The sequence below is a fragment of the Megalobrama amblycephala genome, linkage group LG12 (genome assembly GCF_018812025.1).
Source record: "Megalobrama amblycephala isolate DHTTF-2021 linkage group LG12, ASM1881202v1, whole genome shotgun sequence".
NCBI classification, from domain to species: domain Eukaryota; kingdom Metazoa; phylum Chordata; class Actinopteri; order Cypriniformes; family Xenocyprididae; genus Megalobrama; species Megalobrama amblycephala.
This window is the reverse complement of record NC_063055.1, coordinates 9423633-9445384: the sequence shown is the minus strand read 5'-3', so window position 1 is coordinate 9445384 and position 21752 is coordinate 9423633. Positions and strand designations below refer to the sequence as shown.

The 21752-nt window shown below is 36.7% G+C and overlaps 1 protein-coding gene across 9 annotated transcripts in view; it reads left to right on the top strand.

Moving 5' to 3' along the window:
• The window catches only part of atp2b3a (ATPase plasma membrane Ca2+ transporting 3a), a 40432-nt gene that overhangs the window by 4908 nt on the left and 13772 nt on the right, over positions 1-21752 (top strand). For 6 of the 9 annotated variants that reach the window (XM_048211417.1, XM_048211423.1, XM_048211421.1 and 3 more), the window contains exons 3-14: positions 1596-1793; positions 2933-3190; positions 9170-9295; positions 15639-15767; positions 16048-16113; positions 16298-16336; positions 16765-16929; positions 18522-18736; positions 18864-19106; positions 19195-19436; positions 20322-20556; positions 20700-20879. In XM_048211417.1, coding sequence (XP_048067374.1) covers positions 1596-1793; positions 2933-3190; positions 9170-9295; positions 15639-15767; positions 16048-16113; positions 16298-16336; positions 16765-16929; positions 18522-18736; positions 18864-19106; positions 19195-19436; positions 20322-20556; positions 20700-20879 — 2096 coding nt within the window. The remainder of the gene's footprint in view (positions 1-1595; positions 1794-2932; positions 3191-9169; positions 9296-15638; positions 15768-16047; positions 16114-16297; positions 16337-16764; positions 16930-18521; positions 18737-18863; positions 19107-19194; positions 19437-20321; positions 20557-20699; positions 20880-21752) is intronic. The other 3 variants (XM_048211422.1, XM_048211424.1, XM_048211426.1) reach the window with 1 other exon arrangement.

Genomic DNA, 21752 nt, shown 5'->3' with positions numbered 1-21752 from the left:
GTTGGTGTGGACGCAAATATAGTTATCGTTATAGTTATCTTTATAGTTATCGTTCTTGGTGTGAACAGGCCTTAAATGGAAAAGATAAATAGAATATAAAGTGTTGGTATTCAAGTGTTGACAAAAAAAGATGCATCTTTAGCCATTTCTTGAAAATGCTCGGGTTGAGTTAGGCAGATCATTCCACCAGCAGGGAATTTTTTTTTTTTTTTTTATAGAATTGTAAATAAAAACTTTAAATAGTTTTTATTCCTATTATTTCATGCTTTGAATGATCAAGGCAAGGCATGTTTATTTATATACCACATTTCATACACAATGGTAATTCAAAGTGCTTTACATAGAAAGGGAATTAAAATAATCACAACATATGCATAAGAAACAAAAATATCATGCATAAGAAATAAAAATAACAATCATATTTAACTAAAGGCTAAAATACTATTCCTGACTACCTGAATCAGGAACGTTTTACTAAATGAAACCACAAAATTTCGTTTTTGTTTAACTATTAAAGGAATTATTTTGCTCTGAATCTTTTATTGCCATGTCTATTCTGGGTAGATGATCCTACTTTGCGCTCTGATAATCACATTGATTCGCATCTTGTTCCGACCACTTGCTTTCAGACCAAGTCATGCGGTCTGCCTACATCGCTATTTGGCAGTCACGATGAGGTTACTTTAAGTTTATTGTAAAGCTCTTTCTCCTCCTTTAATGCTGCTCTTTGAAAAACCTCTCTTCAGAAACCATGACAGGGATACAAAAAGAGAAGCTTACGGGCACGGATGGAAAGATGAAAGGGTAGAAGAAAGGGCTGAATATACTGCAAAAGTCTTTCAATTCTGGTAGTCTGTAGAAAGAGGATTGCATTGGCATATCTTAGTTGTCTTAATTTACTTGCAAATATTGTGTCACGAACATAGACTGAATGAATTAATCAGGGCAATTGGTATGAGTTAGGGAAATTATTTCCTACAAACCTTTGGAGTAACTCAATTAGGCTTTACCATGAGTGAAAGGGAAGCTCTGGTGGGAGATGAGAGGTTGCCAGGGGCAGCAGGTGATGATTGGCAGGGTGAGGATTCAGGGAGCGTGACAGTCTGTCTGGGTCTTGCTGCCAAAAATCACACCCTGTGGTGCATCCGAAACACACTGACTTAACCATCTGTGCCCTGTGTTCTCTTGTAATGTCCTCTCCCCTCCCTTCCTGCCACCCTAAGAGGTCAGGGATTGGTGCTAACAGATTTGAGTGATGATTAATGAGCATCCAGGAAGTTCTCAAAAGCATTTGCATGGAAAAAAAAACCTAATAATGAATGAGTTTAGGTATTTTAGCACCATAAAAGTCTTATTTACAACAGTATAAATGTTCTTGGGCTGAATATTTTGGCACTAAAACAAATCCTGTTAAATTTGGAGGGGAAAAAATGCTGAAAATATTTCAGGCTTTACAGGTTGACAGTTTGGTGGTTATTTTACATTTCATTTACTGACATAATATACAAACTTTTAAATGTCTCACTAAATGTCTGTTTGTTAGTAAAATCTGAGAGGTAGCAATGACTTTTACTGCCATCTTTCCTTCTCAAAAGGACTATCGGACAATCCCGCGGACTTGGAGAAACGTCGGCAGGTGTTTGGAATGAACTTCATCCCTCCAAAGAAGCCCAAGACCTTCCTTCAGCTCGTGTGGGAGGCTCTACAGGATGTTACTCTCATAATCCTGGAAATTGCTGCCATTATTTCCCTCGGACTGTCCTTTTACCAGCCGCCAGGAGGGGACAGTGAAGGTGACTTAGTTTGAAGTATTCAGTGATAAAATAGTAAAAATAATAAAAAATTCAAATAAAATCTGTCTACAAAAGGGATTGCTGGCCATTCATTGGAAGCTTAGGAGAAACGTGATATGATAGTTTAAAACATTTTAGCATATCTACTTTTGTCATATTTTTGGGAAGGCTCTTGTTACTTTGAAACTTTTTAAAGGGTTAGTTCACCCAAAAATGAAAATTCTGTCATTAATTACTCACCCTCATGTCGTTCCAAACCGATACGATTTTTGTTCATCTTCGGAACACAAATTAAGATATTTTTGATGAAATCAGAGAAACCGAAACTTTGATGTTTCATAAAGAGATCGTAAAACTAATTCATATGAATTCAGTGGTTAAGAGTGGTTAAGAGACTCGATCGCTTTATATGATGAACAGAATGAATTTAGGCTTTTATTCATGTATAAACATTGATCAGTGAACTTAAACAGAAGCTCAACCGAACCTGATTGACGCGCAAGAACAAACCTCTTACAGAAGCTCAAACGTGCTGCGTAACACGAGAACGAACCTCATTGGTGAGAACCAATTGAGCAAACATGCTTGAGCTTCCGTTTGCCATATCTGATGTGTGTGTTGATGAATGTTTATATGTGAATAAAAGCCTAAATTAAATCTGTTCATCATACAAAGCGATCGAGTCACTTCAGAAAATTTGGACTAAACTGCTCAATACATATGGATTAGTTTTACGATCTCTTTATGAACTTTTTGAGGCGTCAGTGTAAGTTGCATAGCTGTCTATGGGGGGACAGAAATCTCAGATTTCATCAAAAAGATCTTCATTCCTGTTCTGAAGATGAACGAACGTCTTATGGGTGTGGAATGACATGAGGCTGAGTAATTAATGACAGAAATTTCATTTTTGGGTGAACTAACCCTTTAATGCATTTTTAAAGTAACCTTCTCATATCTGTGTGTAAGTACCAGTATAGTTGCATGGATAGCTAAGAAATCAAAGAATAGAAGGAATGGAGTGAGAGATGGATGGATAGATAAAAAAACATAAAGGATCACAAGTAGACACTCAAACTCTGTGTCCTCCCACACATTTTTACCTTTCCATCTCTGACTCTCTCTTTTCTCTCTCTCTCCAGCATGTAGTAATGTGAGTGCAGGTGCGGAGGACGAGGGAGAGGCGGAGGCGGGCTGGATCGAGGGTGCAGCTATCCTGCTCTCTGTGCTCTGCGTGGTGCTGGTGACGGCGTTTAATGACTGGAGCAAAGAAAAGCAGTTCCGTGGCCTGCAGAGCCGTATCGAGCAGGAGCAACGCTTCGCTGTGGTGCGGAACGGCACGGTCATTCAAATCCCCGTGGCTGAGATGGTGGTGGGGGATGTTGCACAAGTCAAATATGGTCAGTAGAGTTCAAAAATGGCTCCTCAACTTGTCTTTTATAAAAAGCATCTTGCATGCAACAAACTTTTATGAATTAATGATGAATGAATACACGTGAGCCCCACATCAGGTGATCCTTTATTAAAAACTTTAACATCTCTAGTACTCTTTAGTCCCTGCTAAATGACTGTTCACTTAAATTCTTAATGAGTTAATAAATAATTTATACAATGAATTAAATATAAACAACGATAATTTAAAGGAATTTTTACATAAACTATATATATATGCCAAATTACTCAAAATTAAATCATTAAATAAATGGTGAAATATTTACATAAATTATTAAATGCATAATTAAATTGTTAATAAAACATAAACAACATTCAATTAATTTTTAAATCACCAAACAAATTAATAAATGTACCTTTTATTTCATTTTAGCATTTGTTTGCGCTTACTTTTAACATTATTTTTGGATTGATTTTTCATTTAAACACGAGCATGTGTCATTTCATTTTCATGGTTGTGGTTGTGATGGGAAGTCCGATTCTTTTCAGCGAACTGGTTCTTTTGGACAGTTCATTTCAATGAACCGATTCACTAGTTTGATGTCACGTATATGCAATTCTATTATTATAGAACCCAAAAATAATGTAAAAAGTGGATGTTTTACATGTCTAAAGCATATAAAGTGAATCAATCAGTCTTAATCAAATCACTTTTTTTTTACATAAACCATGAGAAACCATAAAAACCCTTTCATTACACCCCCTCATTCATTTCAAATGCTCGTTCATGCATATGTTCATATCAGCAGCTCATCGGTTCTTCACAGACACGTCTGAACTGTTGTAACCATTCAGTTTCAGTTTAATTTATTTATATAGCACAATAACGTCAGAGTTGACCAAAGTGCTGCACAGAGAAATAAAATTATACTATTATCAAAAAATAAAACAATCACAAAGAGTATACAACACTAAAAACACACTGAATACAGTAGTTACTCGAGTCCATAAGCCTTTTTAAAAAGATGTGTCTTAAGTAGAGATTTAAAAACCGATACAGAAGTGGCTGATCTCAAGCTAAAAGGCAAGTTATTCCACAACTGGGGTGCAGCCACCAAAAATGCACGATCCCCCTTAAGCTTTAAGCGCGTTTTGGGTACTGACAGCAACAGCGTGTTTGATGACCTTAAAGGCCTATTGGTCTGATGGTAGGACAAAAGATCTGATAAGTAGTTTGGAGCCAAGCCATTCAGGGACTTATAGACAAACAATAATACCTTGAACTGGATTCTATATTCAATGGAGAGCCAGTGCAAACTAGCCAAAACAGGCGAAATATGTTCCCTCTTCCTTGTCCCTGTTAAAAATCTGGCCGCAGCATTTTGGACCAGCTGCAGGCGAGACAAACATGATTGAGTGACCCCCAAATATAGTGAGTTGCAGTAATCCAGTCTTGATGAAATTAATGCGTGGATAACTGTTTCTAAGTCCCTGAATGAAAGAAAAGATTTAATTTTGGCAATCATCCTGAGCTGGAAAAATGCTGATTTGACAACTGAGTTTATTTGTTTGTCAAACTTAAAGGTGCTAAAGAGGATGTTTTGTTTTATATATTTTTGCAATATTACTTGAAACTGTCTTTACTAACTGATAAAAGACTATTTATTAGGTGCACTGAAAGGAATAATATTAATATTCATCATCTGTGCATGAGGTAGGGCCTTAAAAACATCAGCCAATCGTTTACGCGATCATCGCGTAAACGATTGGCCCTCTGGCTTGTCAATCACTGCCGTGACATTCCTTGTGAGAGACGTGCGCGGATTGGCCCTCTGGCTTGTCAATCACTGCCGTGACATTCCTTGTGAGAGACGTGCGCGGATTGGCCCTCTGGCTTGTCAATCACTGCCATGACGCTCCTTGTGAGAGACGAGCACGGCTGCGCGCTCCAGTAACTTTCCACACTCCACAGGCGCCGCATGCAATGTTTTTGTCAGGAGACAGGAGTAACAACTGCAGATTATGAGTTACCTGCGGTGAGTCCGACATAATGAATCCACTAACACAACACAGCGAATGCCGGTGGTAAACACTCATGTTCCAATACTCGTGCACGAGTTTTGGGAGGCGTTCCTTTGAAATGAGCTGTGAAGGAGGGGGGTTGTTCTTACACGTGCGCTCATTTCAAAAACTCAGTAACAGTCTTTGGTTTCTCAGTCGACAAAAAGATCCTCTTTAGCACCTTTAAGTGCTGGGTCAAAAATAACTCCCAAATTTCTTGCATAGGTACCTACAGTGTTAGTTATAGGACCCAAAGTTTGAGAGAGGATATTGGCTGAGTCCGGGCGTCCAAAAACTAACACTTCAGTCTTTGAATCGTTTAACTGAAGAAAGTTTTCTACCATCCAGCCTTTAACTTCACTCAAGCACTCAAATAATGTCTGGGGAGATGCATTTTCATCAGGCTTAACTGGAAGATAAAGTTGTATGTCATCTGCGTAACAATGATATGGAATCTGATGCTTGCGAAAAATATTAGTTAATGGAAGGAGATGGAGAGAAAACAAAACAGGGCCTAAGACAGAGCCCTATGGAACACCACATGTAAACGCAGCAGAGGAGGAAGTGAAGTTTTCAATTTCTACAGAAAAAGTTCTCCCCCTGAGATAGGACATAAACCAGTTTAAAGCTGTTCCCCTGATGCCAACATACTGCTCAAGACGTCTTAATAAAATAGAGTGATCAATAGTGTCGAAGGCTGCACTTAGATCCAAGAGAATCAAAACGACACATTTTCCAGAATCAACAGCCAATAAAAGGTCATTTAACACTTTCAAGAGAGCTGATTCTGTGCTGTGCTTGGCTCTGAACCCAGACTGAAACCTATCTAATATGTCATTGTTCTTTAGAAAGGAAGAGAGTTAATGAAAAACAGCCTTCTCCAATACCTTCGAAAGAAAAGGAAGCTTAGAAATAGGACGAAAAATAGTTAAAACCAGTGAATCTAGGGAAGCCTTTTTAAGCACAGGCTGTATCACTGCATGTTTAAAACATGATGAAACATAGCCATAAGTAAGACAACTATTAACTATAGACTGGATACACATGCCAATAGTGTCCGATACTTTCACTATAAAAAATGAGGGAATAGGAATATCTGAGCAACAAGATACCGGTTTCATATGGTGAATAATATCTATTAAATAGGATAGAGACACAGGCTCGAAGTTAGTTAAAGTAGCTACGTTGCAGTGATCAGAAAAAGATGCATTTCCAGAATTTGAAATGTTAGAGCGGATATTTTGAATCTTTGTAATAAAAAACTCTAAAAAATCATTGCAAACTGCAGGAGATGCCTCAGGAAATGTGGTAGTAGCAGGATTTAGAACCTTGTTAATAGTACTAAATACAATTTTAGGTCTACCAGCATTGCTAGAAATCAGATTGGAAAAATATGAAGATCTAGCAATCTTAACGGATTGTTGATAAGACTTCAAACAGTCTCTCTAAATTTCATAAGATACTTGCAATTTATTTTGTTTCCATTTTCTCTCTGCCTGCCTGCATTTTTGTCTTAATGCTTTAGTTTCACAAGGCTGGTTTCTCAATTTTGGGTATTTAAATTTGGAAGGAGCAATAGAATCCAAAATATTAACACAGGTGGAGTTAAAATAGGAGGTTAACTCTTCAAGGCCCATATCGGAAGAAAATTATTCAAAAGAAATAGCAAATTGAGAAGAGGCAAAGGCATCGGACAATCGTATGGGCGCATCTGAGTTAAGAGAGCGGATATACTAACTAGGAGAAGATTGTTTCACAGGATGAGATAAAACAGTATTAAAAAGTATTGGCTTATGGTCAGAGAAGCAACAATCTTCAATCTGAACAATTTGTAACAGAAATCCAAAGGACAATATCAAATCAAAACACAGATTGAGAAAGGTTAAAAGAATCAATGATTTGTAAAAATTCGGACACTAATGGCTTATCAGGGCAACACACATGAATATTAAAATCACCGAGAATCAAGAGTCTGTCAGCATTAGGCACAACTGTAGCTAGAAAATCAGAGAATTCCTTAAAGAAAAGCTTATTATAGTTGGGGGGGTCTATAAATAATTGCACAAAAAATAGGGTACATCAAGTCCATCCGACTTTAACCGACTCTTTAACTCAACCATTAACCGACTCTTGACTCAAGAGAGAGCAGCTATCAGAGTACTGCTATTGACTTGAGAACTACTGCCATTGGATCACTGTTATATTTCCAAAATGTTTTATTTATGTTTTATGCTTTTTAGCAAGAGACATCAGAGACATTTCTCAGCATGTGGGACATGTCCGTACTCTTCTCAGTTTTGTAATGTTGGAGCGCTGAATGAGTTGGCAAAAACCGGCATCATAGGACCATTGGCTCATTTTGAGTCAGAATGACTGTCAGGCATGTCTGAAAGTGAGCTTTGACTCAGTAACTTGTAGATCTGTGCTGACATGAGCCTGCCCGCAAACTGCTTCAGACGGTTCAGTCTGATTTGGGGAACTGATTCAACCAGCTCACTAAAAAGAACCAGTTCAAAAGAACGATTCGCGATTCGTTGAGTGACGTGCAGACAACCGTAACCCTGAAAATGAAATGACACAAGCTTGTGCTTAAAGGTGCCCTAGAACCAGTTTTTACAAGATGTAATACAAGTCTAAGGTATCCCCTGAATGTGTCTGTGAAGTTTCAGCTCAAAATACTCCATAGATTTTTTTTTAATTAATTTTTTTAACTACCTATTTTGGGGCATCATTAACTATGCACCGATTCAGCACGCGACCCCTTTAAATCTCTCGCTCCCTGCCCCCCCGAGCTCTTGACTATAATACAGTGCATTTACAAAGTTCACACAGCTAATATAACCCTCAAATGGATCTTTACAAGATGTTCGTCATGCATACTTCATGCATGCGTCCGATCATGTGAGTACAGTATTTATTTGGATGTTTACATTTGATTCTGAATGAGTTTGATAGTGCTCCGTGGCTAAAGCTAACATTACACACTGTTAGAGAGATTTATAAAGAATGAAGTTGTGTTTGTGCATTATACAGACTGCAAGTGTTTAAAAACAACATGCTAATGAAACATTTAGAAAGACAATTCACAAATATCACTAAAAATATCATGATATCATGGATCATGTCAGTTATTATCGCTCCATCGGCCATTTTTCGCTGTTGTCCTTGCTTGCTTACCTAGTCTGATGATTCAGCTGTGCACAGATCCAGACGTTAATACTGCCTGCCCTTGTGTAATGCCTGGAACATGGGCTGGCATATGCAAATATTGGGGGCGTACATATTAATGATCCCGACTGTTACATAACAGTTGTTATGTTGACATTCGCCTGTTCTTCAGAGGTCTTTTAAACAAATGAGATTTATATAAGAAGGAGGAAACAATGGAGTTTGAGACTCACTGTATGTCATTTCCATGTACTGAACTAAAATGCCAAGGTAAATTCAATTTTTGATTCTAGGGCACCTTTAAATGAAAAAGCAATCCACAAATAATGCAAATGAGTGCAAACAAATGCTAAAATGAAATAAAAGGTATTATTAAATTCTTTGGTAATTTAATAATTAATTGAATTTTTTATTTTATTAAGAATTTAATTATGTATTTAATCATTTATTTAAATGTTTCAAAATGTATTTAATGATTTAATTTTGAGTAATTTGGCCCTTCATATTCAAATAGTAAAAAAATAATGTAAATAATTTATATATAAATTTAGAATCTTTTTAAAATCCATACAATTATCCTAAAAAAATATATGCATATTCAATGTATTCTTACATTCCTATATATATGAAAATGTGAAGATGCCTTTGAATACTTTTTTTATTTTTATTTGGTTACTTCATTTTGGCTCTTAGAGGAAGTAGTATTCAAAGCTGCTAAGATGTAATTGATCTGTTGCTGTCACTCTGGGGTCTCCTAGGCGACCTCCTGCCTGCGGATGGTGTTCTCATCCAAGGGAACGACCTCAAGATCGATGAGAGCTCCCTCACCGGAGAGTCTGATCACGTACGCAAATCCATCGACAAGGATCCCATGCTGCTGTCAGGTAGGGAGTAAAGGTTATATAAGTGAACATATGTTTGCGTGGGGTTGTGTGGACTGGGTCGGCCATATGGCCATAAGTTGTGATGAATGTTTGTGTGTTTTTACAGAAATAGTTCTGGTTATCCAAATACTGAAAGATATTCACCATCTGTTCAAAAATTCTGATGATTTAGGATTCAAATAGATCATTGAGACTGACTACTGGTTAAAAATCCAAAAGGTGGCAGGTTTGAACATGCAAAGGGTGTTTTGTTTGTTTGAGCAGGACCCTTAATCCCACGGGCACTATTCCCTTTACTTGCACGGTGACATCACGTGTGTATGGTATATTGAAAGTCTGCATTGTGTTCACAAAATCACCAATATCAGTTAATTTAGTGTGACACTGTTGCAATCCATCTGAATTGAACCAATTTGCTGTTTAGGGGGATGGGGACTTTGCAAAGTATTTTGTCAATACTTTAACACTCAGGTTGTACAGTGCTTGGGTTAAATCTCATTGACTGGTTTAATGAGATAATGTCCCTGAGGTCTGATAAACAGGTTAATCAGCTTCTTCCCTCATCTCTGGTTCCTGGAGAAGGGCTCAGATTTGTGTTTGGCCCTCCAGAGACCTGCTCTGCCACTTCTTCTAATGATCACAGCTCACCAGAGAAGCATCTGTTTCTCCGCTTGGCCACACACACAGCACTACCCCACGACCTCGACCTCAACATAATCAAGTGTGAAAGAAAAATGGGAAATGGAATCTATGGAAACATAACATGCTTTTAGACATGATTAGAATGGACTTGCTTAACTAAATTGACATTAATGGAGAATAATGAATACTAATTTGTTAGTATAACTAGTTAGAATATCATTACCTCCCTTGACTGTCCAATTCAGAATCAGAATCACTTGGTTTACCTATATTTTCAGAATATATTTGAAATGGTGAATTGAAGAATGTACACTATGCTGTTCAAAAGTTTGGAGTCAGTAAACTTCTTTTATTTTTAAGAAATTAATATTTTTATTCAGCGTGGAAAGTGGCAAAATTGACATTAATAATGTTACAAAAGATTACTATTTCAAATAAATGCTGTTCTTTTGAACTTGCTATTCATTTTTTTGAATAGACTATTATCTTATCTGACCTTTATCAATTTGTAGCAGTAAACGAAGAGATGTCATACTGATCACAAGTTCAGTATGGAGTACCGCAAGGCTCGGTACTAGGACCGTTGCTTTTCACTCTGTACAAGATACCCTTGGGAGATATCATTAGGAAGCATGGCGTTAGTTTCCACTGTTACGCTGATGATACTCAGCTCTATATTTCTTCGCGCCCTGACGAAACTTACCAATTCACAAAATTAACAGAATGCAAAGCTGATATAAAAAATTGGATGACTAGTAATTTCCTACTTCTAAATTACGCATTACGGTTTCCACAAAAATATTAAAGGTGCCGTAGAACGTCTTATAAGTCTAAGGTGTCCCCTGAATGTGTCTGTGAAGTTTCAGCTCAAAATACCCCATAGATTTTTTTTTTTTGTATAATTTTTTTTAACTGCCTATTTTGGGGCATCATTAAATATGAGCCGATTTAGGCTGCGGCCCCTTTAAATGCTCACGCTCCCCGCCCACAGAGCTCGCGCTTGCCTTTAACAGCATAAACAAAGTTCACTCAGCTAATATAACCCTCAAAATTGTTCTTTACAAAGTGTTCGTCATGCAGCATGTCTAATCGCATAAGTATGGTATTTATTTGGATGTTTACATTGATTCTGAATGAGTTTGATAGTGCTCCGTGGCTAAAGCTAACATTACACACTGTTGGAGAGATTTTTAAAGAATGAAGTTGTGTTTATGAATTATACAGACTGCAAGTGTTTAAAAAAATGAAAATAACGACAGTCTTGTCTCCGTGAATACAGTAAGAAACGATGGTGACTTTATGTCCATATTATCGCTCCTTATTATCGCTCCATCTGCCATTTTTCGCTGTTGTCCTTGCTTGCTTAACTAGTCTGATGATTCAGCTGTGCACATCCAGACAGGTCCGTGTACGTTTTGATAGTTTGTTTTCCAATTTGAAATGAAATACGCAGAAACGAGAAAATGGTCGTTTCCCGTTTTTTCGTTTGTTAAAAAAAACGGAAAAACAAGATTTTGACTCGATTTTCGTTTTTTTCGGGTCACGGATAGAAAACGGAAACACGACTTCAAAACTCGTTTTCCACATGTGGGCGGTCATTACACGCCCCTTTCAGCCGACTGGTCAATCAAATCTGAGCCAGTGACGTCATCTTCAGTTCGTTCAACAAAATAATAGTCCTCTGCCGCTATATCAGTAGATGTCATAAATCGGCTTTCTTCTGTGCAACCTAACGCGCATTTCACAGAAATATGTTTGCACAGATAAAAAAAAAGTTTAAAAACCCTACAGTAAATTTAATTAAGTCTGTTATTAAGCTGTCATTGTTTTTTTTATAATGTAAAATGTAAATGCCTCTACATCTGTTACCAAGCGCATGACATCCTTTGGGATACTACCACCGATCAATAGGCTATAGTACATAATGATAGACTATTCTCTATAGATCAGTGGCTACTGGACTCATTTTTTTTCTTATTTTAATGTTTTGTTTACATTTTATAGCCTACATTTAAATTCAGTCATTTAGCAGACGCATTCCTTGCATGGCTATATAGTAGACTATGAAGTCATATTAGAAAATAGGCTATCCACTGTGTGGCAACACCTAATAACGGTATCACCATCGGGGGCCTTTTTAGTTTTCCTTACTTATAAATGGCCATGCAGATTTTATCTCTTAAATTAAACACTTTTATGAACACAGTGAACATTATTATACGTCACAGTTTACTTGTTATCCTCACTTTTTCTGTCTTTCCTTCGCTTTTGAATGAATTAAATGGCCCTGAACATTTTACTTTCAATTTCGATTTAACGGCAATTGGCGATTCTGCGTCAGCTGCTTTAGTGGACAACAGCAAAACAAAAACTCTTGTATATTGAACATAGAACTTTTATTATCTTTGTAATTATTTTATTATCTTTTATTATCTTTGTAATTATTTTATTTTGGAAATATTCGTGGCTTAAACAGCGGGAAAATTTACTGTATGCATATATGATAAATGTCTGTGAATCATTAAAAAAATCCCAGGGGGTTAGTTTTAGCCTACATGTACAAATAGCAGAATAAACAACAGAACATGAGGATTCATCATCATCACGCACCTGCCGCGCTTCTGTGAACGGAGAAAAAAGGATTCAATTATATAAAACGAATAAATAGCCTATGTGCGAAGTTTATTTCACTTAAGTAATTAACATATTACCAAAATGAAAGGGGAAAAAAATGCGACAATATGAGTGTCGGTTCATTTTTGAGACGTTCACAGAAAGGAAACCGAGACGGCAGAAAATGTCTTTGTTTATTTTACGAGCAGTGTTTTGTTTTTATTGTGAGTGTACAAAAATAATAGGCCTATTTAACCCTTCGCAGATTCGAATGGTGTTACATATAGGCTATTTGACCATAAGTGTCTGAGTATTTTAAGTTGTTTCCGCTTTTATAAGAAAATTCAAGTGAACGCGTCGGTGCCTAACGCGCACACACATCAGTTTTAGTAACTTGACATCACAGCCTGTTAACTGTCAAAATAACATAGCCTATTCAACCAAATATATAAAAAGTTATACTGCTCATTTTAAGTAGTCTGTAGGCTATACAATAAAAGCGTTCAAATAATAAATATAGTTTAGCCTCCAAATCGTGAATATTGAAACATTTGGATTTGTGTCAAATTAGAGAGGTAGTTATAACGCCGGTTTCTGTTTCAGTTCAGCTTTAAATTAATTCGTTTTATATATATTATTTTTGTCATAACTAAAATAGCTATGTAGCTGTAATTTTGATCTTTAATGTTTGATCTTTACATATTCCCTCAATCTTTTAACCAAAGGGTTATTAACATTAGCCTATATATTCAGCAGGCAATGTTAGGCTATATAAAATAAATAGAGAGATGAGCTATTGTTCGTTTTTCAAAACTGCTTACACTACTTATTTATTGTGATTTATTCTATTTATTCAAAATAGAATAAAATAAAAACTAGTTTTTTTTTTTTTTTTTTAAATCTGTGCTTTTCATCCGCTCCTCTGTGTGGGTAGCGCAGTTTCAGCATGCATATTAAACTACAAACCGCATTACAACAGTCTGTGTGCTGATTAACATTTCTGAAATAAATATTTCTGTGAAATACCCGTTAGGTTGCACAGAAGATCTGATATAGCAGGAGAGACTGTTATTTTGTTGAACGAACTGAAGATGACTGGCTCAGATTTCATTGACCAATCGGCTGAAAGGGGCGTGTAATGACCGCCCACATGTGGAAAACGAGTTTTGAAGTTGTGTTTCAGTTTTCTATCCATGACCCGAAAAAACGAAAATCGAGTCAAAATCTTGTTTTTCCGTTTTTTTTAACAAACGAAAAAATGGGAAACGACTGTTTTCTCGTTTCTGCGTATTTCATTTCAAATTGGAAAACAAACTATCAAAATGTACACGGACCCAGACGTCCTGCCCTTGTGTAATGATTTAACATGAGCTGGCATATGCAAATATTGGGGACGTACATATTAATGATACCGACTGTTACGTAACAGTCGGTGTTATGTTGAGATTCACCTGTTCTTCGGAGGTCTTTTAAACAAATGAGATTTATATAAGAAGGAGGAAACAATGGAGTTTGAGACTCACTGTATGTCTTGTTATTTAACTATGCCAAGATTAATTCAATATTTAAATCTAGGGCACCTTTAAGCAGTATAACAGTTTTCAACATTAATAATAATAAATGTTTCTTGAGCAGCAAATCAGCATATTTGAATAATTTCTGAATGATCATGTAACACTGAAGACTGGAGTAATGACAGATTTGCCATCACAGGAATACAATGCATTTTAAAATAGGATGCAAGATCTTCTGGCCTTTTGTACAAAGGTGTCATATGATCAATGTCACAAATTTTATTTGATTAGTGACCTAGAAATAGTGCATAATCTTATGTATTTCTTAATCATTTTAAATCATAACTGTTCTTTGTTTTAAAATCCTAAAATGTTCGGTTTATTTCAAGGTTTAAATAATAAAAAAAAGATTATTATTTAATGTGTATATTTAAAGTATATTTAAAGACATGATATATTATGATAGATTGAAGTATAGTGGTATACAGTATATTGGTTTCAGACTCTGCAGTCAGTTCTTGAGGTCATTGAGGAGGTGTTTTGACGGTTCTTAATCTAAAACCGCTTTAATTTATCAGGAGACATTTTGGATAATATATTGAATCACTCATGCAAACTAAGATGTTTGCATAAGATTTCCAAGATCTCTTGCTGCACATTTCTGAACTTTAAAATGACTAGTTTTTTTGGAACTGTCTTGTTTCTTGTTTTATTGACAAGCATTTTCTGTCATTCATCAGCTTGTGCAATTAATCATCAAGGGGGTGCATATTATTTTCTCAGTCATTATGGGAGATGCATCTCTTCTCAACATGTATGTTTGAAGACTTCTGTTGTGAAGAAGGAAATGCACGCTGCAAAAAATAATTGTCTTAATCAGTAATATTGTCTTGTTTATCCTGTAAAACATATCTTCTCTTAGTGGCAGTAGTCATAAACATCGCTAAAGAGTGTTTGATGTAATTATTAAAACAAAAAACAATGGTGTGGGATAAATGCTTCTCAAGTAGTTATTTGATTAGATTTTAGTTTTTTTTTTTTTTTTTTTTTTGATATTTTTTACTGGAAAACAAGACCAAAATACTGGTAAAGAAAGAAAGAATTAATGTGCAGTGAACCAGGGAACAAAGAAGCAATCTGGCTCAGTTTAATTGTATTACACACTAAAAGGAAAGGCCATGGAAGAGACTTCAGCCTTAATTTTGATCCTTGGTTTAGACAAGTGCAGGGGCTAGTGTGAGCACAACAAACAACAACAATACATTACATAAGCTTAACCGTGACTCATACGATGGATAAATGATTGTTTCAGATTAAACATGCTCTAACTAGAGACACCTGAGCATCTATGCACAAAATATTTGTATTACAATTAAAACTGAAGTCTTTTGGTCACTAACTGAGTCACAAGATGGCGCTAATAAGCTATTTTATTTGAAAAGTGAGCGACTGCAGAGTGATATGAGAGACATAATAAAAGTATGTTGTAACTTGTGTTTGATGAGCTTTTTTTAAGGGAAGGGCTATGAAAATATTTACTCTATAAAGTCTTCTCTGTGTCCCTCAATTTTCAGGCACTCATGTAATGGAGGGGTCAGGGAAAATGGTGGTGACCGCTGTTGGTGTCAACTCTCAAACGGGAATCATCTTCACCCTCCTGGGGGCCGGAGAGATGGAGGAAGAGAAGAAAGACTGCAAGAAAGGTTGGCGTCTGACAGTTCTTTAATATATGATTAAAAACTGAGCATGAATAAACATGAACATTATAAAAGAAAAATCCATTTGCTTGAATATCCACTGAGAACGATCCAGATGCAAAATGTCTAATGTACCGGGTCAGTTCTACTTCGATGCACTGAAATGCTCAGAAATGTTGCTCACTCATTTGAGTTGATTTTTCATTGTTTTTGTTCAGCATTTAGGTTTTTATTTTATGTCTTTACATACCACCTTCGTTTTTGTCCTATCCAACAATTCTATCAGAGGTCAATAGTAATTCATCCACGCAGTTCCCCAGTGTTGAAGCCAAAGAACACAACATCATAAATGGTAGGTGACATTCACAATAGAGAGATGACTCATAAACAGACATCCTCCATATCTGTCAAATATTATCCCTCCATGTTTTATGTTTTCTTTCTCATGCACTTTATTGTTCTCTCATGTCAGCTACATTGACCTCAAACAGCGGAAACCATATTTGTTTTGTTTAACTGTGCATTAACCTTCACAGGGAAACAAGATGGGACCCTGGAGAACAATCAAAATAAAGGTGACTTTCAAGACTGAGTTCAGATAGATTTATGACGAGATGAAGTCATTATACATGCTATTTTCAGAATGAAATACTGCATACTGCACAGTATATACTGTATACTGCCTACTATTTTTTCCCCAAAAGTTTTATGTGAAATAGTGTAACAATAAGCATTTCAAATCGTAGCATGCTACTGTACATTATTGTCACACTGAGCTCATCACTTGCTGTCATGGTATGTAAATCAATGTATTTTGCCTTATGAATTATTTTGTAAAATGTCTTATGTCTTGTCGGTCAGATCAAATGATGAAATCGTGAGCAGGATACAGTATATATGCAAACCACAAAATAGTGCGTAGTATTGTAAGCGCTATTCTAAACATATCCAACAGTTACCTGTAATTCTGCCTGCCTGATCGCTTCTTCTCCACCCACTATAGCTAAGAAACAGGATGAGGCTGTTGCCATGGAGATGCAGCCTCTGAAGAGTGCAGAAGGTGGGGAGGTGGAGGAGAAAGAGAAGAAAAAAGCCAATGTGCCCAAGAAGGAGAAATCAGTTCTTCAGGGCAAACTCACCAAGCTGGCAGTGCAAATCGGGAAAGCAGGTGGGGGAGGTCTACTGTTAAGGTCTTTTAGGTCAAGTTTTTGCTCATACTTAGAGATAAGTTTCACTGAACCTCTAAATAATATACTACCATTCAAAAGTTTTTTTTATTTTGTTTAAAGGTGCCGTAGAACGTCTTTTTAAAAGATGTAATATAAGTCTAAGGTGTCCCCTGAATGTGTCTGTGAAGTTTCAGCTCAAAATACCCCATAGATTTTTTTTAATTAATTTTTTTAACTGCCTATTTTGGGGCATCATTAAATATGAGCCGATTTAGGCTGTGGCCCCTTTAATTCTCGTGCTCCCCGCCCCTGGAGCTTGCGCTTGCCTTAAACAGCATAAACAAAGTTTACACAGCTAATATAACCCTCAAAATGGATCTTTACAAAGTGTTCGTCATGCAGCATGTCTAATCGTGTAAGTACAGTATTTATTTGGATGTTTACATTGATTCTGAATGAGTTTGAGGCTATATGCTCCGTGGCTAAAGCTAACATTACACACTGTTGGAGAGATTTATAAAGAATGAAGTAGTGTTTATGAATTATACAGACTGCAAGTGTTAAAAAAAATGAAAATAACGACAGTCTCTGTGAATACAAGACTGTTTTTGCCTTTTCATGAATAAACATGAAAAGGCAAAAACAATGGGATTTTTTTTTTTTTAAATTGCCAATACCGTTTAGGTTTCAGGATTTTTTTATACCAAACTTTGTATACAGATGATTCTTAACTATGTTATGAAAGATATAATAGAATGATTTGATATACCATTTTGCTTTATGCAATATGTGTGTAAAATGGCCATAAACATGTTTTCCCTTTATATACAATACATCTATACACTGTATCTAATTTGCATATTCATGTTTTGGGGCAATATGTAATGAAAAAATAAGTGTAATGGAATAACTGGAATAATAATTGGCAAGATTTTCATAATATCTAATATTTCATAGGAATATTGATATATAATTTCTTTCCCTATTCACTTGTTGTGTCTCCCAAAATGCCTGATAAACAGGTCCTGGTGTCCTCGAGTGTGAACTTGTATGAAATCAATGTCCTGTTTTGAGATGTTGATTTATGACAATTTGTAAATTAGTCAGATTTAAATGAAAATTACAAAACTTTATCATATTTCCATAAGGGTGTTAAATTTGATCACTAAATTAATGTCAGCCATTTTTAAAAACCAAGGAGAGTGAGTGGTCATGGTGAAACTTCCAAGCATTTGGTATCTCTGAAAAGCCCTGAATGTGCTCTTTACAGGACATCCAGACTTAAAACTGTAACATGTATGGTGTCAGAGAAATGTGCTAAACTATAAAGTCCTCTACAGAGGACCAAACTCCATAGCTGGGTGTCAGGAGGATATTACTGTTTTTCTTGGATTTTGAGCAAATAATTGTAGTCTTGGTGGGCATAAGAGACTCTTTCAGAAACATTAATAAATCTGACCTACACCAGACTTTTGAACAGTAGTGTACATTTTGGTCTGCAATTTGTTCTATATGATTCCTTACATTTTCGGCTCTTTGAAGAGAGGTGTGCTATTACTTTCTAAGCAATCCGATGTATGATTTATTTTAGGTCTGGTGATGTCCGCCATCACTGTGATTATCCTGATGCTGTACTTCGTGATCGAAACATTCGTCATTCAGGGACGGGTGTGGCTGACGGAGTGCACGCCTATTTATGTGCAGTACTTTGTCAAATTCTTCATCATCGGAGTCACAGTTCTGGTGGTGGCTGTGCCAGAGGGTTTGCCACTGGCTGTCACCATATCACTGGCCTATTCCGTAAAGGTTAGTCAGAAATGAATTAATAATTGCCGTTTTCTGTAGCGTTATGTCGGAAGTGTCATTTACACACACACCCACATTGGCTAGTGCTCTCAACATTTTAACAGTTCCTATCAATGTCTTTTCACAGAAAATGATGAAGGACAATAACCTGGTGCGTCATTTGGATGCCTGCGAGACTATGGGCAATGCCACGGCTATTTGCTCGGATAAAACAGGGACCCTCACCACAAACCGGATGACAGTTGTGCAGATTTATATACTGGACCAACACTTCCGTGACATCCCAACTCCAGATCAGATTAACCCCAGGACACTGGAGCTCATGACCACTGCTATTGCCGTGAACTGCGCCTACACCTCCAAAATAATAGTGAGATGCTTTTACTAAAGCAGTAAAGCAGTTTTACAACCCTCATTTCATCCCTTCATTCACCATTCCTTCCTCTCTCTTCACCTAGGCTGCAGATAAGGAAGGTGGGCTGCCCAAACAGGTGGGTAATAAGACCGAGTGTGCTCTGCTGGCACTCGTGCAGGACCTGAAACAGGACTACCAAGCCGTGAGGGAGCAGATCCCCGAAGAGAAGCTCTATAAAGTGTACACCTTTAATTCTGTTAGAAAATCCATGAGCACCGTCATTCAAATGCCTGACGGAAGCTTCCGCTTATACAGCAAAGGAGCCTCAGAGATTCTGCTCAAAAAGTAAGTTCTGTCTTTGTGTACGTGGTGATTTTGGCCCATTTGTCCCACGAGTGTTTTTTTTATATCACAATAATTATGTTGTAATGTTAAAATGACATGTAATCTGTTGGAATGATATGAAATTCAACTATTAAAACTTATTTATGCTACATACACTATCTTTTAAAAGTTTTGTTTAAGATCACTAAGAAAACACTGTATCCCCACTTTTCACTATTTTCAAATGTGATTATAATAAGATATTTTACTTTATTTTTGATCAAATAATGCAGCCTTAAAAGAATCTTCTATTAAAACCATGAAAATATTACTGATCACAAACTTTTGAAAGGTAGTGGTATATTACTTTGAAAGGCATATTAGTTATAGTATATATTATATTGTATTATTTAGTTCTGATATTGATAATCAACATTTTGTGAAGGTTAAGCTTATTTCACTGGCTATTTGTTTAAAAACCAAGGACTGTTACTTTAAGGCCTAATTTGTGGAAAGTGCTAAATAGAACAGAAAAAAATCAGCCTTGATAAATAAATATTTAATTCAGAGACTATTTTAACCCTGCTGCTGGAAGAACACGGAATGGAAAGTATGAGCGTTCTGAGGTTTAAATTTTGTGTTCCGCATGTGGCATTGAGGTTGCCACTAATTTTTATATTAATCCCTTTTGAAGTTTTCTTTCTTTTTTTTTTTTTTTTTTTTTTTTTTTTAAAAGCAGCATGTAAGCAGACTGCAATTTGTCTAAAAAGAGTGCTTAAAATAAGTGTTAAAAGGACAATTACACCTCACCTCCTTCTAACCGGCTTTTGGGTACATTTGAACAGTGTGGTCTTTATCAAAAAAATGCAGTGTAAAAGAAATTAAGCAATTCTGCCTTCATCCCAGGTGCTCGTTCATCTTAGGCCGTGACAGTGATGTTCGTGCTTTTAAGCCCCGGGACAAAGATGATATGGTGAAGAAAGTGATTGAACCGATGGCATGCGAAGGCCTTCGTACAATTTGTATCGCTTACCGGGAGTTTCCAGCTGACCCCATGCCAGACTGGGAAAACGAGACAGACATCGTCTCCAACCTTACCTGCATCACCGTGGTAGGCATTGAAGACCCTGTTCGACCAGAGGTATGCAGACCAATTTACTGTCTTATAGATGTCAGTGTTTTCTCTGTTTGCAGTCTAATCATAATAAGTCTTAAGATGCTGTATGTGAGGGATATTTATGACACCGATATCTATTCTGGTTTGCTAATTGTTATTCCAATTAGGTCCCAGATGCTATCAAAAAGTGCCAACGAGCAGGCATCACTGTGCGTATGGTGACGGGTGACAACATAAACACTGCGCGTGCCATTGCTGCCAAGTGTGGCATCATCAGTCCTGGCGACGACTTCCTGTGTATGGAAGGGAAGGACTTCAATAGGCGAATCAGGAACGAGAAAGGAGAGGTATACCATACTTCCAGGTTTTATAGTTTTGTACGGAGCTTGTACAGGAATTAAATCTTTACCTTTTTGCCAAGATTCAAAGACATGCACAAAATTAACAATGGAATACACAACCGCCGGTGAAAAATATCTAGATGAATGATGATATATGTAGTTAGATACATTACTGTTCAAATGTTTGTGGTCAGTAAGATTTTTTTTTTTTTGAAGGTAGTTTAAGGGTTCACTCAAAAATAAAAATGATGTCATTAATGACTCACCCTCATGTCGTTCCAAACCCGTAAGATCTCCGTTCATCTTCGGAACACAGTTTAAGATATTTTAGATTTAGTCCGAGAGCTTTCTGTCCCTCCATTGAAAATGTATGTACGGTATACTGTCCATGTCCAGAAAGGTAATAAAAAAATCATCAAAGTAGTCCATGTGACATCAGTGGGTCAGTTAGAGTTTGTTGAAGCATCTAAAATACATTTTGGTCCAAAAATAACAAAAACTACGACTTTATTCAGCATTGTCTTCTCTTCCGGAATCCTTTCCATTGAATTGATTCCATTGAATCCTTTCATCTGTCGGCGTTGGTAATGCACTTTTACGTCACCGTGGTTGTTTTTGGCGATTAGGACATCCGTGACATGCACACTTACGCACCATTTTAAAAAATATAGCAATACCAAAATACAAACGATGTAGAATAGCTTGAATACAGCGTGCGTCTCCCTCAGACTGTAAACGAAGCTCGGGCGCACCAGATAACACGACAGCAGCGACTTACATCAGCAGCGTCACTGCGGAGTCGTGAACCACACTCCGGAGCAGAAGGGGGCGGTAATGCACCAATAAGCTGGATGCCAACCATTGTAAAACAGGAAAGAA